This window comes from Podarcis vaucheri (assembly GCF_965113315.1).
Source record: "Podarcis vaucheri genome assembly, chromosome: 2".
In the NCBI taxonomy this organism is placed as follows: Eukaryota; Metazoa; Chordata; class Lepidosauria; order Squamata; family Lacertidae; genus Podarcis; species Podarcis vaucheri.
Window position 1 is genome coordinate 95,250,214 of NC_138760.1, and position 16,114 is coordinate 95,266,327.

Here is a 16,114-nt window from a genome sequence, read left to right on the forward strand (position 1 = left end):
CCGGAAAGAGAAAGTAAAGAGAGAGGGGGCAAAGGTTGCTTGCTCGCCTGCTCGAGATGGTTTGCTAGAAGCGATGGCGGACGGCCGTCATGGAATCCGGTGAGAGCCTTTTGCAAAAATCCCCCTCGTCGGGACCCGCTCCCCCCCCCTCTTCTCCGCTTCCCTTGAAAGCTGCCCGTCCTCCCCACCCTCTCCCTCCTCGCCATTCCTTTTAATTCATGCTGGAACGAAGTAAAGGGGAAAGAAAGTCCCCGTTGCCCACGTGTTGATTCTTTCTGCCAAGAAAGCTGCAAAGGGGGCTTTTTCTTTGCGCAGGAAAAAAGCTGCTTCCAGAGGCGCTTTTGCTGCGGGCGAACGGGAGAGGCGCGCAAAAGCGCGCAAGGCAACGCAGCCGCGGAAGGAAACCGCCCCTCCAGTCTCTCCTCCCTGAGCTGTGCGCGCCGCGCCGCGCCGCGCCCAGGTCAGTGGAGGCGGCCCGCTTTCCTCTCCACAGCTAGCGGGACTTGAATTCGTCCCCAAGTTAAGCACCTTCCTATCTACAAAAACCACAGAAGCAAAAACAAAATAGCTCCAGGAAATTAGCTTCTTTTCCTAGGGGCATGGGAAGTTTCCTCATACGGCATGTGACCGGGGGTTCTCCACCCCTGATGAGGAGACATAAGGAAGTATGCTGACGCCATCTCGCTCTCCACAGGGTTTCAGGATGGGCTCCTTGCCAGCCCTTCCTGGAGATGCTCAGCCACTGGAAGTGAGCTTGAGACACAGAGCAAGAGTATCTTTCCTAGCCTTGCCTGGGGATACCGGGGATCGAACCGGGAACCTCTGACAAGCAGAGCATGCGTACTTCTGCAGAGATTCCCTCAACTCTGAGATACAGAACATGCCGACCTCCGGGTGTCAGTCATGAGAACGTAAAAGCCCCACTGCAAACAGGATATTGCAAGTTGGAAAAGTTTCAGAAAAGAGGGGAGGGGATACAAAACTTAGTATCTTTTTGTATCCCCCCCCAAAAATACAAAACTTAATATCTTTTTGTTTTGTATTTTTCTCTATAAACATTAAGTTTTTTTAAAAAAAGGGAGGGGAGGAGGAAAAGTTTCAAAAAAGGGCAACCTAAATGATCAAAATGCAACTTTCTGCACAGGAGGGAGCAATTCCCCCGTGCAGAAGGGTTACAATGTTTGGGACTTTTTAGTTTGGAGAAAAAGTGATAAAGTTGTACCGCATGGAGAAAAGTTTTCCTACCCTTCTCATAACACTGCAACTTGTAGACATGAAATGCAGCTGATTGCTGGAAGATTCAGGGCAAATAAAAGAATGTACTTTGTCATTTGGCAATGGATAAACATTGTGACTCACTCCCAAAGTCTGTTGAAAGAGTTCTCAAGAACTCAAAAGCTTGTTCTCTACTTTATGACGATTCAGTTAGTCATAATAAAGGCATTACGATACTAATACTATGCCAATAAAGGTATTATTATATTGTGGCTTTAGGGCTTTTCAAATCAACTAAAACGGCAGCTCACAATTTCTTTTTTTAAACAATCTGTTGCTGAAAAAATGGTCGTATGAAGCCAGCCTTGACTTTATATATAAAGTGTTAAGCACCTACTACTTCAGACCTTCATCTGACAGTGTTAAAATCACATCCACAACTGCACTCTATAAGGATTTTAAATTGACTGCATCTATTTCTCCTTTTGTACACTAAGCCGCTCATTTATATTTAAAATAAAAAAATTCCTTCCAGTAGCACCTTAAAGACCAACTAAGTTAGTTCTTGGTATGAACTTTCGTGTGCATGCACACTTCTTCAGATACACATTTATATTTGTTATTGTGCATTACATTATTTTTCACTTTCTCCTGCTAGAGTCCCAACTCAGACATACGGAACTGTTGGACAGACATCTGCTCAGTGGACGTTCGGTATGAAAAGCAAGACATTACGGGCATTAATTATCTTTGTTAACCTTGGCTCCATTCAGATGTCACGCTAAATCCTAGTTTACCAGGGGTTGCCAACGTGGCTGCAGGTGCTAGCATGACCACTGGTACCACCTCTGGTGCCTGTGTAAGGTCTTGATAAATATCCATGATGCATGAGAAATTTGCCCTTCCTTCTCAGTTCTTGTTTGCATTGGCTCAGCATTGCTACGTCCTCCCTACATTTTGTGACCATGGCACTTTCTCAAATCCCAAAGGTATCCACTGGTGCCAAACCCTTGACCTATCACTTGCGTAATAAAGACGAAATCCTATATTTAGGTTTCAGTGTTCCGTACGATGTTTGAGGGATGACAACGTTCAACATCTTCCTTTTCCTTAACTTTGTTGTAGGTGCCGCCTTTCCAGGAGACATGGCTCAGGTGCCAGGACCTTATTCTCCTACGTATAACACAGGCAACATATCTGGCTATGAAGGCACAACAGCTGCAGGCAAGCACTTGTTGGTGTGGACCCTAGTTCCCTAAAGCGTATGCCAGGGGTAGGCAACCTAAGGCCCATGGCCCACAAGCAGCCCATGGGAGTTGTATAACCAGCCCACGAGCCACCCCCAAACCAAGCCACCCGCTTGGCGAGTCCCCGCCCGCTACGCTAAACCAGCGCAGCACAGGGACTTGCTTCCATGGTGCTGGAAATAGCATCTGCACATGGTCAGACCCCAATAATCACGTCTGCGCAGATGCAGACTCCGGAAATCGTGTCTGCACAGGCGCAGACACCGGAAATCGCGGCCATGCGTGCTCATGCGCACATGTGCCCTTGCCCACAGAAGGATCTCTGCTGGAGTGAACCAGCCCAGGCAAGGTAAACCTTGCCGCCCCCTGGTGTATTCTGTAATACAAGTGCTAGTTTTTAAGGTGCTTCCCTTGTGCTTGATCCAGACACTGCAGTTAGTGCAGGATACTGCAGCGTGATTGCTAACAGGAGTAAGGCCTTGTCAGCATCTCACACCTGCACTCCGAGATCTGCACTGGTTGCTGATTCGCTACCTGGCCAAGTTCAACACCCACTGCATGAATGTTCCTTTCTGCTATTGCCAAGGAGAACTTTCTTCTAGCACGTTGCTCATGAGACCTGAGAACATTCTCAACTGCTTATCCTGCTGTTCTTACCCAAACCCCATTCCTTTACAGGAGGAAAACATTGCCTGCCTCCACCTAACTTGTTTCTTGGACATGGAGGTGGGCAAGAGCCGCCCCAGAGAACGTGGAAGTAAGTGGATACTGTTATGCATTCTGTTGTGGACATCTTTCTCAGGGTCACATGACAGTGGTGTGGGTGGGGCCAGAGGCAAAAATGGGCCAAGCAGGGCATGCAGATTTCACCTTTGTTCAATAGGCTAGTTTCCACAGAAACACATCTCTCCGCAGCCTCCAGTTTGAAATTCACGAGGTGTTTTCAGACTTCAAAGACAGATTCTAACCAGGCCTGGGGAGAGTTCTGAGTGCCAGAAAAAAGAAGAAGAAGAAGAAGAGTTTGGATTTGATATCCCGCCTTTCACTCCCCTTCAGGAGTCTCAAAGCGGCTAACATTCTCCTTTCCCTTCCTCCCCCCCAAGAGAGATGGCATGCATATTTGGTTCTTGACCCTGAGGTCCCCCCCCCACCCCTGACAAAGAGGACCATGGGAAGGTTGGCGGTCAATTTTGCTTATCCCTCCTTTTGGTCCTTTCCTACAGTGTTCCTGCCATTTCAGAAGATGAGGCCAAAGAAGCTTTTATCCAGTACGCTTCCAGCAAGTGCTGCTACAGCACAGACCCAGCCAAAGAGATGGTGTTTAATGACCTACAGTTATTCAATACCTACAGAGTAAGCAGTATATATTGGTAATAGTATAGCTATGCAGGAACAGTTGGTATGGTGGAGGCATTGCCAATCTGACACACCTGCCCCAACCACACCACCACCTTGCCCCAGTGCCAACCAGGTAAGCCGCAGTGACGCTGGTGTTGGGAAGGTGGTTCTGCGCTTCTTCCCAACTACAGCACACCAGCCACTGCTGCTGCCATTTATTTATTTTGATTACTATGTTTATATTCTTAATAGTTAGCTGCCTTGAGTGCGGAAGGTCCTTTCAAAGAATCAACAAACAAGAAATAAATAAAAGGTATCATTCATTCCTAACCCCAGATCTTACTGTGCTGTCCGCAATGGCATAGCTAAGTGTCTGTGTGAAAATTAGGGATACTTCATGTAGGGCATTTACCTACCAATGCAAACTGATGGCAGGTGCCCACTTGGACTGTGCAGGTAATAGAGCGCTTGAAGTTATTCTGTGGTGCTGTGGTGCAGCAGAAGGTTGTGTTTGTTTAAGGCACATAAAGGAAAAAATAATAAAGAGAAAGAATTTTGCAAATTGAATTTTCCCTTTGGCCACTGCATGGATCATGACTTCAACCAGAGTTGGGGGACCTGTTGTCCTCGAGGTGTTGATGGACTCCAGCTTCCATCCATCATCGTTGACCATCAGCTGTGTTGGCTGGAGCTGAATTGGAATTCAGAAAGATCTGGAGGGCTGCAAGTTCCTCATCCCTGGCCTAACCTGTCTGAAAAGACAGAACTTTTACAAAGTTCACTAGGCGTGGGATCAAGTCCTTTCTCCAGAGACATATCAGAGCTGGCAGGTGATTCTGAAGGATAACTCACATTTCTGGTTCTTCTTGAGATTGTTACCTTCATGAATGTTTCCGAACTTTTTAATCTAGTACCAACATCGCTGGATATCTTGCCCGTCTCAAAGCAATGCTTTTGCTAGGAAAAACTGTTGCATGAACATTTCTATGCGCTGTTCAAAATTGATACACATTTATGGATTTATATTCATTAGCCTTTGCAACTTATTTTTTCAGTATCTGCAGTTCTTTTATATTAGCATGAAAACTTGTAGGTGGGGACATTCTGTTTTTTTAGTATCTATAACCATTTTGAATTAATGGATAAGAGATGCATTTTACTTGTACTGTTTTGTAGTCTTCTGGCGGTTGCTTTGTGTTGGCTCTAACCAGAGACATTTTAAGGTGTTGCTTCCCTATGTAATTTCCCTAAGCCAGTTTTAAAAATCTGCTGACTATTTCTTAAGTGTTTAATTCTTGAAAGTTGTTTCTTAGTATAAACTGGAGACCTTCACTGAATCAAGATCCTCTGAATGGAAGACAGAACCTTATAAGGGTAAGTGCTGCTTTGCTACTTTACAATCCAGCCCCACTTAAGCCAGACTGAGCCATCCAAACACTTCACAGTGTGGTGCATCTCCTTTGACTTCTGCCGGCTGAGCTGGCCTCCTGCCAGTCACCAGTTGGGCAGGCAGGAGTCCCGTTGACATTATCCCAGTGGATACCCAGCAGAGGGCCTTGAAATGGGTTTCCAAGGGTGGGAATGGGGCTGAGCTGGCCTAGGATGCAATGGATCATGAGCTGGTCTAACAGCAGGCATCAGGTGACATTAAGCCAGCTTTTCCTGCCCCCACCCCCAATTCCATGGCCACTGAGCAGCTGAGGATGTTGTGAAGGCTCTGCCACTCCACAAAAGGCTGTGTCAGCAGGTGGTGGGAATTTGGGTAGCAAACTGAGAGGAATTTTACAGGAGCCAGCTTTTATTGCTTTCTCAATGCATTATGTAAAGGACTCGGTATAATAATATTTAACAAGGCCTTCAACCCAAAAGGATAGATACGTTTAAAAAACATTTGTGTACCTTTGTTCTAAAACATCTGAAAGCATCAGATGGAACTGGGCTTTAGTATAGACCACCTTATCTCTCCATTTCTGTATGCCCTGAAAACAAGGTATGGTGGTACTTCGGAAGTTGAATGGAATCCGTTCTGGAAGTCCGTTCAACTTCTAAAACTTTCCGAAACTAAGGCGCGGCTTCCAATTGGCCTCAGGAAGCCACGGAAGTCATGTTATATGTTCGGGTTCCAAAGAACGTTCACAAACCGGAACACTTACTTCTGGTTTGTGGTGTTCAGGAGCCAAAACGTTCGACTCAACAAGGCGTTCAGGATCCAAGGTACAACTGTATAGCTAAAGATGGATGCCGTTCACAGTTTTGGTAGAATTGGAGAGTTCCTCAAAGACACCCATCCTGACATTAAATGAAACATTGGTAAGATGAGACTGTACTATATAAAGTGCAGAAGAAAATTATGTTTCTTCTGAGGTCATTGTCTTGGTATGGTATCAGAAGAAGTCCTGAGATTGACGAAGGTCACATACAAAGTCTGAGAGCAATTTTAAGGATATTTCTGTACAATACAACATGAAATGAAGCAGTGATCAGTTGTTGATCTTACAACTTGGATGCCTGTTTGCTCATAAGATGATATGTCCTTGGTTGCTTTCCAGCCCATAATTGGTACTAGATATGTAGCACAGATTTTCTTAGTGAGATCAGGTAAACTAATGGGTCTATATTTCTAAGTAGAGAAAAGAATTTAGGTCACTCTAGTTATTAACTGAAAAGTTGGGGAAACAAAAATGCGGTAAATTTATAATTGGTGTAATTTTAAAGAAGTAATTTTGTTTGTGTTTGTTAAGCAAAAGAGGTGGCATTAAAATCAGGGCACCTTTGCAACACTGGCTCCTGGAAAATGATAGTTTGAAAATGGGAAGCTACGCTATTGATTTTGAAGCATAGTTTGCACTGTAATCCATACAAAGGTAAACCATGGGGAAGAACGGATGAGGACGTCACTCTCTTGTGAAGGGAGGAAGTACACTGCTTAGAGATGACTGATTAAGCAGTAAATTAATTGTTGAAATGCTGGTGACAATCGTGGTGATGAAAGCTGGCTCCCAATAGCAAACTATCATTTTGCTGTAGCGGCTATTATGCATGCTCTTATTTTGCTTGTATTGTGCATTGGAAAACATAAGCTTCTCTGAGGCAAAGCCAGATGGTAGTGTAAGTGCAGCTTTCTTACACCAGGTGGAGCAGTAGATTCCTACCTGCGTGGGACACCTCCTTTGCCTTGGGATATGAGAGCAGACTCTCCTGGCATGTTCCGAGAGAAAACCCAGAGAATCAGAGTGCCTCACACATCAGCATTAACGGTACAGAGCTAATGTATCAATGAAAATGGTGGTATACATAGGCCAGTGGTGTCCAGACTCCAGTCCAAAGTTGTCGAGCTTTTTTTTAGGATTTTACCCCAGGAAATAAACTGCCACAGGGGCCCCCAGGACGGACTTTGGTCATGCCTGACATAGGCTCATGCATTTTGTCTGGCCAGAACCCCTTCCCCTCCTCTTTGGCACAGTCCTGTGCCTTTTTTCTTCAAGGTAACTCCCATTGAACTCAATGGGGCTTACTGCCAGGTAAGTGTACATGCCGGGTTGTAGCTTGAGGCCCTGATTTTGTGCTGTGTCTGTGAGGGAGGTCAGGGACTGCTTCCCCAACTCTCTAGCGGCCAGTAGCTTATACTCTTGTCCTTACTCTGTCGCTTATACTGTTGTCCTTAAGTACAAGGCAATTATGATCTCCGAGTTGTTCCTGTTGTGGGAGAGATTTATGAGAAGCAGCCAGTGACTGTGGACTAGAGTCACGTAAGAGGGAAGCAGCACTTTGGAGTTTCTCAGGCAGCAGACTGAAGGAACTAAGTTCACAATCAGATTTATAATGGGATATAAGAGCAGAAAGAAGCGACAGAGGAATGTTGTTGCAAATTGTACACAGGTTTACTGGTAAGAGTTTGTGCAGAAATGTATGTATAGGCATTTAGGTGGATCATTATGTGACCCGAGTAACTAGAGAGTTGCGTAATTCTGGAGGTAAAAGAGTTTTGTATTCAAATGAGATGACTGAAGGAAAGTCAAGCAAGAAAGGAAAGTCATACGATACATTTAAAGCATCGCCATACTAATTTAAACGCTCATAGATTCCCTCAAAGAATTATGGGAGCTGTGGTTTGTTACAGGTGCTGAGCATTGTTAGGAGCTGCATGTTCCCTTCACAGAACTACAGTCGTACCTTGGAAGTCAAACAGAATCCATTTTGGAAGTCCGTTCAACTTCCAAAATGTTCGGAAACCAGAACACTCACTTCCGGGTTTGCGGTGTTTGGGAGCCGAAATGTCCAAGTACCAAAGCGTTCGGGATCCAAGGTACAACTGTACTATGTCCAGAGTTCTCCATGAAGACTAAATTCTTATTAATTCACTCTGGAAATGGTAGCTCTGGGAATGGAAGACATTGTGACCCCATCCCAAGGTGTTCTCCATCTTGTTGGCTGTAACAGCTAGGTTCTGCCTTAGCCCAATGTCTGCAAGCACAGAAATCATAAGGCTGTGGCTGAGATTGAAATTCCGAACCTTCTGACAGTAGAAGACCTTGGTGGGAATCTTCAAGGTCTTGTTGCAGTTCAGCACCCATAACAAACTTCGGTTCCTAGAATTCTTGGGGGGAGGGGAGCCATGGCACCATAACACTTTGAATGTATGTTATGAATGTGGCCATAGTTTAATGTAAATCAAATGGAAGCTCACCAGATCCTCTTAACATTGCCTGCTCTGATTATGAGCAGCATAGTATTTCCAGACAACCCAGGTCCAGATAAAAGCTGCTGGCTCCGTTTTAACGTTCTCCTTTCTTTGATTTTGAAGGCTTGCCCGACATGTGGATCGACTGGTAGACGTCACTGCAATAAATGCAACGGCAACAGCAAGGTAAGTAGTTGTGCGTAAGGGGGATGTTGTGCTTAGTATGGAGTTTTTGTTTTGTAGAAAGGTGAGAACACAGATGAGAAAATAAAAGGTGGAGGAGGAAGCAACATGTCTTTTGTTTAAACAGCTGATGGGATGTTGAATAGTAGAACAAAATTGGAACCCAAGCGATATAAACCAGAAAGCCAGTAAATATTTGATACAGCAATTGTACTGGATGTTGGGGGTATACGTTTTCTATGCTGGTTTTTCTTCCATATTTGGAAGCTCAGATCAGAGAACAATTAAAACGACTGACTACATAATCATGGATGTGAGAAATATTAATTAAAGTAAACATTGCAACACTACCCGAAATTGATAAAGGTTGCGACTAACAACCCTTCCATCCATTTTTAATCTGTTAATTCAGAAAAAAGTTTATATTTTTATCTTTAAAAACCTACATTTTTACATGCTTCGTGAAAATAGAAAGGGATGAAGTATGGTGGAATTGAATAGAGTATCAAAGGCATTGCTGAGAGCAGCCTGCTCCATGCCACTGTAGTTCACAGATTGATGGAACTGGGCATCTTCTTTTGTTAAGAGGCAAGAAATCTGCAGCTGCATCTAGGCAGTGTTAAGAAAGCAGGAGGAGAAGGTCAACGCCTCTCACTTGGACGGAATCAGCCAGGTTGGGTCAATGAGACAGGGAAGTCCTCTGTCACAGAGGGAAGACCTTTGGATTTTTGACCAAGATAAAGTGGTCTTCAGGTTTGACCCTTCTCCTCATACTTCAGCACCACATTTCATGAGTTCCATGAAACTGATCAGATGGCAGCAGTTTGAGGTTCATAGGGCATTAAAATACGCTTGGTGGAGAGTGGAATCTGATTCCCGGGGTGGGGTGGGGGAGATAGTTCCCCTTGTTTCCCACAAGCAAGCCACCCAAGACTGTCTTGTCTTGAGAACCACCAAAAGCAGGTAGAATTGAGAAGGCTTGGATCTAGCCAACATTTCTGACAGGTCTGCAGTTACAGCTGACTCTGTGGCCCATTTGACCATAGGGACACCTCTTCGCAACAATGTCCTCATTGGGGATATGTACAAAGGTGGTGCCTTGGGCCTCTCCATCTACATTCCCAGGGCGTTACAAGATGGACATCTTTGCTTCGGCAGATAGCACCTCAATGACTGATAAAGAAGGTAGTGAAGTGATTACTTGTTAAAGATGATCATGGAGATCTGTTTATGCCCAATGAGTGTATTGTTTGGCGATACCCTGCTTATTTCTGGCTCTTTTGTCTAAAATTAAATCCCAACAGCAACAGTGTGGGAGATGTCATGGAAGAGGAGTCCGGTTTGTGGATGACACATGTGACCAATGTTTAGGAAGTGGACTTGAAAAGTGCGTGAGTCAATATGCAAATATATGAAGAAGATGCTCATTTTTATTTTCACTGTGGGGTTTGAGTGTTGCACTATGTGTGACAATTGCACTCCTTCCTGATCCTCTATACGTGAGATACCATGGGCAATCTTATGGTGGAGCTTCAAGCTATAGGTTCAACAGATGATAGGTTCACACGTCTACTGTGTCAATGCATGCATGTGTAAATATCTACAGTGGTGCCTCGCAAGACGAAAAGAATCCATTCTGTGATTCTCTTCGTCTAGCGGTTTTTTCGTCTTGCGAAGCAAGCCCATTGATGGATTAGCGCTATTAGCGGCTTTTAGCGGCTTATCTGCTGATCGGATCAGCTGATAAGCGGCTTAGTGGCTTAGAAAAAGGGGGGGGAAGGAAAAAAGAAAACCAGCAGGAACATGCAAGACATTGTCGTCTTGCGAAGCAAGCCCATAGGAAATTCGTTTTGCGAAGCACCTCCAAAACGGAAAACTCTTTCGTCTAGCGAGTTTTCCGTCTTGCGAGGCATCCGTCTTGCGGGGCACCACTGTACTTTTCTCTAGTTACTATAGCACAGTTGCTCAGAAACCAGGAAGTCTTTGATTCAAATTTTGCATTTGCTGTATACGCACTATATACCTTTAAATATGTTATGAATGGGTGCCCAGCCTCACTCATTGGCCTTGGGAAAGCTGCAGGGTGAAAGAAACCTCTGCAGTATGGGAATAATAAGACTTAGCTTTCCTTCAGAGGTGTGCAGATGTTTGAAATACTGCATGTGAAGGACTTTAAAGACCCTAAATTATTTTTTTTGGGGGGGGGGGATACAAGAAGTATTGTCCTGGATCTTTCTGTAACTGAAGTGATTGAAATGCATTTTGCACTTGGGAAGGAATTTGTGCCCAAATGTAAAATAAAGCAAAAGGCGTTGCCTAAGGGCAGCACCCTGGCTTGAGGGCTATAGTGTAACTGTCAGAGAAACTAGAAATATAAATGGAAGTCTCTTCTGTTTTATGATTTTTTGCATTCAGAGACATGTGCAGTCGTTTTGCAAAATTTGAATTAGCGTGAAAAGTTAGACAGCCCTCAAGTGAATGGAGGAAATATCCTGCAGTCCTTACCTTTCACCGCCCCATTGAGTTTTTCTGTGTACATATAATTGCTATGATAATGCAGCAGCCTCCCTGAAGCTAAAGCTGGTCTGTGCCTAGTTGGGGGGGGGGGGCGAATGGAAGCCTGTGGGAGCTCCATGGTGGAAAAATACATATGAGAGAAAGGCTTAGGGATATGTATGAAATAGAAAGATCCGAAGAAAGCAAATGAAGCAGATTTCCAGCCCTTCACCCAAACTATGTGGCATGCAGCACTGCATGTTTCTGTGTGCCTGTGTTGGCTAAGTATATTCAAGAGAGCAGAAATAGGGTTGCCATCCCCTGACTCGTATTGGCCCTATTGGAAAATGTTGCTTGTTATGTGTCCTGAGGCCCAGGAGATGGCGCCATTTCCCAACGGAAAAATAAAACAAGAAGATAGCTCTAGAACTGAGAAACCTCTTTTCCATAGGTTTTGCCAGATTATCCTTCCCTTTTTGTGTGTGTGTGTGTGTGTTTCTGCCGGGCTCACAAAGTACCAAGCTTTATGCCGAGTAGTTTCATTACATTTTATCGCACCTTGTGTTTTATTACATTTTATTTACAGTTGCCAGGAGTGTTCTGGTATGGGAAAAACAGTCTGCAACGATTGTGAAGGAAAAGGACAACTGCTGTCATTCATTGAGCTGCAAGTTGAATGGCAAGTCTTGTCCAAATAGACTGTGGTGGAAAGGGGAGGCTGCTTCTAACTGCGTGGAAAATTGGCTCTGCCTACCAGAGCCGCCTGAGTTTTACGTTCAGCTTCATGAGTGAAAGGATCCAGTATAGTTGCTAGAAATGGTTACTCAATTGATCTGGAAAATATGGGCTTGAGACCTCTTGTCATTTAGGTTAGCGTATGGGGCTAGATGAGGCACTGCTCTGGCTCAATCCGTGCCGACAGCTACCTTTGAGCATTGTGCCAGTTTTGTGACTTCCTAAATTTATGGTCAGCGCCTGATGTGGTTCAGTTCCCCCATAGGATTGTACTGTGTTTGATATATGTTGGAGATTGGGCCGGCTCTTTGACCCCACGTAAAAAGCTTACATAGCAGGGGGAGCCATTTTGAGAGCGTTTGGTTTGAGAAGGCCGTTGTGCTGTCAAAACAGAGAAAGCCTGCATGTTGTCATTGCAACTCTCCTGCTTTTTGCCTTCATAGGAAGAACAACGTTTATGAATATGTGGCAGATGAAAGATCTGGATTTCCTATTGAACTCTTCAAAACGGTTACTGGAGAGACGTTGTTTGTTGATGACAGCCCTATGGTAATGAAATGCAGTAATGCAAAGAGAGGCAGGACTTGAAAAGGAACCAACTTAAGTGTTGGCAGTTAATTAATTGGTGGAACATATTTCACCATATATTGTTCCCAAGATGATCGGTACCTAAATCTTCCCCCACCCCACTCCAACCTCTGCTACCTCTCCCTCACCCTGGGCCACAACACGCACGCAATCATAAAAGTAATTGTAGCCATACAAAAATACACAGGTACGAATTGTCTCACAATTGTCCCCTGGCACCCCCCACTCTATGCCTCTGCCCACTAGGTAGCTTACAGCCAAATCATACAGCGATCCTACTATTTTAGAACTAGCCATATGCCCATTTTTTGACAGATTTGTGTTCTTGCTCAGACATAACAAGTTATCTTATATATCATTGCTGCATCCTAGATCCTAAGAAACCCTTCTGACCAGGGCTTCCTGACCCCAACTCCAACAGTGGCAGTCAGGAAATAACTTTAGACAGGAATGATGGTTTAAACGCAATCTTACAAATAGCTTAATAATACATTTATTGGATTAAAAAAAAGCTTTTCATACCCAGTGATTTGTTAAGACATGATTTGAAGATTTTGCATCTTAATGGCATTTCCAGAAAACATGTGTATAGTTTGTATGAGGCTGGGGTATACATTTTCTAAAGCACCCTCATAGCTCCCAAACTATTGCTGGCCTTGATAGCCAAGGCAAACCTTGTGGACCTATTGCTCTGCACGAAGTCAGGGACAATCCCCCATTTTCTTCCCGGCTGCGGAGGATGCGGGTGGGGCAACCCAAGGGAGAACAATCTCTGTGCTCCTCCTTCCAGTCATGGAACTGTAGAAATTTTGGTGTTGGGTGACAGTGGCGCTTGGCCCACTTCAGTAGTGCATTTGTCAAATGGCAACACATTTATCTGTGGAGGCCCACGCTGGGGCTTGTTTTGGCACTGGGCTGCCAGAGCATTAGAAGTGCCAAAGTGGGAACCCAACCTCTCTCCGGCTCCCATTTCCACTAGACGTTGAAAACAGCATCACACCACATTAAACAGTCATGGCTTTCCCCCAAGGAATCCTGGGAACTGTCTTTGGTTAAGGAAGCTCAGAGTTGTTAGGGCTACAGTGGTTTACTAATCCCTCTTCCCACAGAGTGGTTTACTAAACTCTCTTCCCAGTGAACTCTCCTGATAATTTTGTGTAAAAGAGAGAGGGCTGGACAGGGATATACTGGGTTGCCCAGAAACAGCCTTGCTTCATCATCTCGTATTGGCAATAGTAGTTTTACTTACCTGTCCGCAGTGCTGGCTCTTCTTGGGTGATATGCAGTTGTATTTTAGAGATCAGCTATGCTTCATGTCTGCATAATCTGATAAAACAATGACTAGCCTGCTCTTGCTCCTCGCTCAGGACTTCAGTTTTCTATTTGTATGTCTTTGAAATTTGTGTTTCCATAGGTATATCCAGTGATTAGTTTCCCTGATTTTGGCGTCAGTCAAGCCTCCAGCTATGCCGTTGAACAACACCAAGCTCAGTTTGCATCTACAAGGCGGATACTGAGGCAGGCAAGTGCTGTGAATATTAACCGAATCACCACTGAGGCGATGGTCTTCGGTGCTGTGATCCAAGAGAATTTCCTGGAGCGCTTCCTTCCCCCATGCAGGGTCATGGTGAAATTCATACACCTGCTGGCCTCCATTGGCCTGTGCCCTTGCAAACATCCTAAGCTTTGTAGGCTTTTCCCATATTGTTTGGCCGAGTTCCTACATTGGCAGCACCCTAGGCGAAGGGATAGGTGGGTCAGAGAATAGGGATGGGGAACTTCTGGCTTTTCAGGTGTTGTTGCGCTCCAGCTTAAGTAAGCCCAGCAGGCATGCCCAACGGTTTGGGACAAGAACGTCAGGAGCGTCCCAGATTCCCCATACCTGCCAGATAGGGCTGCAGCATCTCCGTATTCAGAATGTGCCTAACTCTTGCAATTCTTCTGTGTATAAAAGAAAGCCATTCAGGTTTGAACTTTTCTGTAAACGATACACTGATGTTTAGACCCTAAAAGTATCTTCTTTGTTTTTACAGAGGCAAACAATTGAGCTGATACTTCTCACCAGGGTACAATATTTATGGCATGGAAAACCTTACTCCTTCTATGTTTATGGCAAGGAACGCAAGGTGCATGCGGAGGATTATCCACAGAAGTGTTGCTGTACCATCCTGTGATTATTATGGGCTATTTCAACTGGTGTAAAAGAAGCACTGTTGATTAAAACTTGTGGAATATTTGCAGTCCCCCTCATCCCATTTTTATTTTATAAATTAAGTTTATTGACCCACTTTATAAGAATTGTGGAAGATGCTTAAATAAATTGGATGTAAAGGACTGAAGTTTGCCAAACTCCAGGATTACATATTAGAAGGAGAAAGAAGAGCAATCAGTGCAAGGATGTCTCTTGCACAACAAAACATTCCTGCCCCCCCCCAGCGTGTCTCCTGAATATGTTCTTTTTTAATGCTTTATTGATATTAAAAGATGTAACAAAGAAATATACATATAATCATAATAGATATACAAAAAGAAAATCACATTATTTGTTCACTGTACATTCTTCTGTTCCCTACGACTTCCCGCCACCACATCATGCATTTACTTCTTATTTTATTTAGTGCCCTATTAATCTCTATTTTCTTTTTAATTGTCAATAATATATCTTCTTATAAATATCCATCGTAACACAGAAGTCATTCAAATCCTGCCACATTTAAACTAGTACAATAATCTTTAAGATTTTTTTTATACATGTCCAAATTCCAAATAAATGTTTGTTCAGTATTACCTCTCAATTTGTCTGTCATTTTTGCCAGTTTGGTGAACTCCATCAATTTACTTTGCCACTCCAACTTTGTTGGTATTTTCTCTCCTTTCCAATTCATTGCGATTAGTATTCTTGCTGTTACTGTAGCATATAAGAATATTTCTCTCGCAATTTTTGGTATGTCTAGGCCAAGTATCCCTAAGAAAAAAGCCTCTGTTTTTTTTATGAAGGATACTTTAATCATTTTTTTAAGCTCATCTTAGATTGTGTTCCAAAACTCCTTAATTTTCTTGCATGTCCACCACATGTGTAACATTGACCCTTCCACTTCCCAAATTTTTCAGCATTTCATATTGACCTTCCATAAATTTTCCCAGGCGGACATTGGGATGTTGTAGCCAAAGTCTTGGGCCCATTTGACCATAACAGATTTTACCTCCTCCTTCTTGACCTCCCTGTCTTTTTCCAGTCTGGATGGCCCTCCCTGCCTAGAGGAGGAAAGGGGCTAGGCTTTGTTGGTGCCAGCAGCAGCAGCAGCGCTTGAGCAGCCGCCATTTTAAGCATCCCCTCTCCGGAGCCCTTTTGCGCGCCACTTATTGTCCCTCCACCGCCAGCCCCTGCTGCTCGCAAGACACAGCTAAGCAGCCACCGGGCTCATGTTGCTCTTGCATCACCCCCCCCCCCCAATATAGTCCGCCCCCCCCCACTAGGTCTGAGGGACAGTGGACCGGCCCCCTGTTGAAAAAGCTTGCTAACCCCTCATCTAGTGCAACTGTTTCATTGAATACTGATGCTTTGATTTCTCTGTTGCTATCTGCGGGGAGCTATCTCTTCTGTCATCCTGAGAGCAATTTAAAATTGTTT

General features: G+C 44.3%; 1 protein-coding gene across 1 annotated transcript; it reads left to right on the plus strand.

The window, feature by feature from the left end:
• Nucleotides 1–15: 15 nt before the first annotated feature.
• On the plus strand, nucleotides 16–15,278 carry LOC309525351 (protein SSUH2 homolog). Its single transcript, XM_082210922.1, has 13 exons — nucleotides 16–99; nucleotides 1,874–1,929; nucleotides 2,341–2,439; nucleotides 3,141–3,219; nucleotides 3,686–3,815; nucleotides 5,114–5,174; nucleotides 6,933–7,057; nucleotides 8,605–8,667; nucleotides 9,969–10,051; nucleotides 11,747–11,843; nucleotides 12,343–12,444; nucleotides 13,898–14,005; nucleotides 14,517–15,278. Exons 1-13 carry the CDS (start codon nucleotides 74–76, stop codon nucleotides 14,655–14,657), a joined length of 1,170 nt encoding a protein of 389 aa, XP_082067048.1. The 5' UTR covers nucleotides 16–73; the 3' UTR covers nucleotides 14,658–15,278.
• Nucleotides 15,279–16,114: the final 836 nt, after the last annotated feature.

Bases quoted from the DNA above. Each gene is read 5' to 3' on its own strand.
- LOC309525351 (XM_082210922.1), top strand. From the start codon at position 74: ATGGCGGACGGCCGTCATGGAATCCG. The intron at 2,440-3,140 runs GCAAGCACTTGT...ATTCCTTTACAG, and splicing joins TGAAGGCACAACAGCTGCAG to GAGGAAAACATTGCCTGCCT. The intron at 8,668-9,968 runs GTAAGTAGTTGT...AAATCCCAACAG, and splicing joins AATGCAACGGCAACAGCAAG to CAACAGTGTGGGAGATGTCA.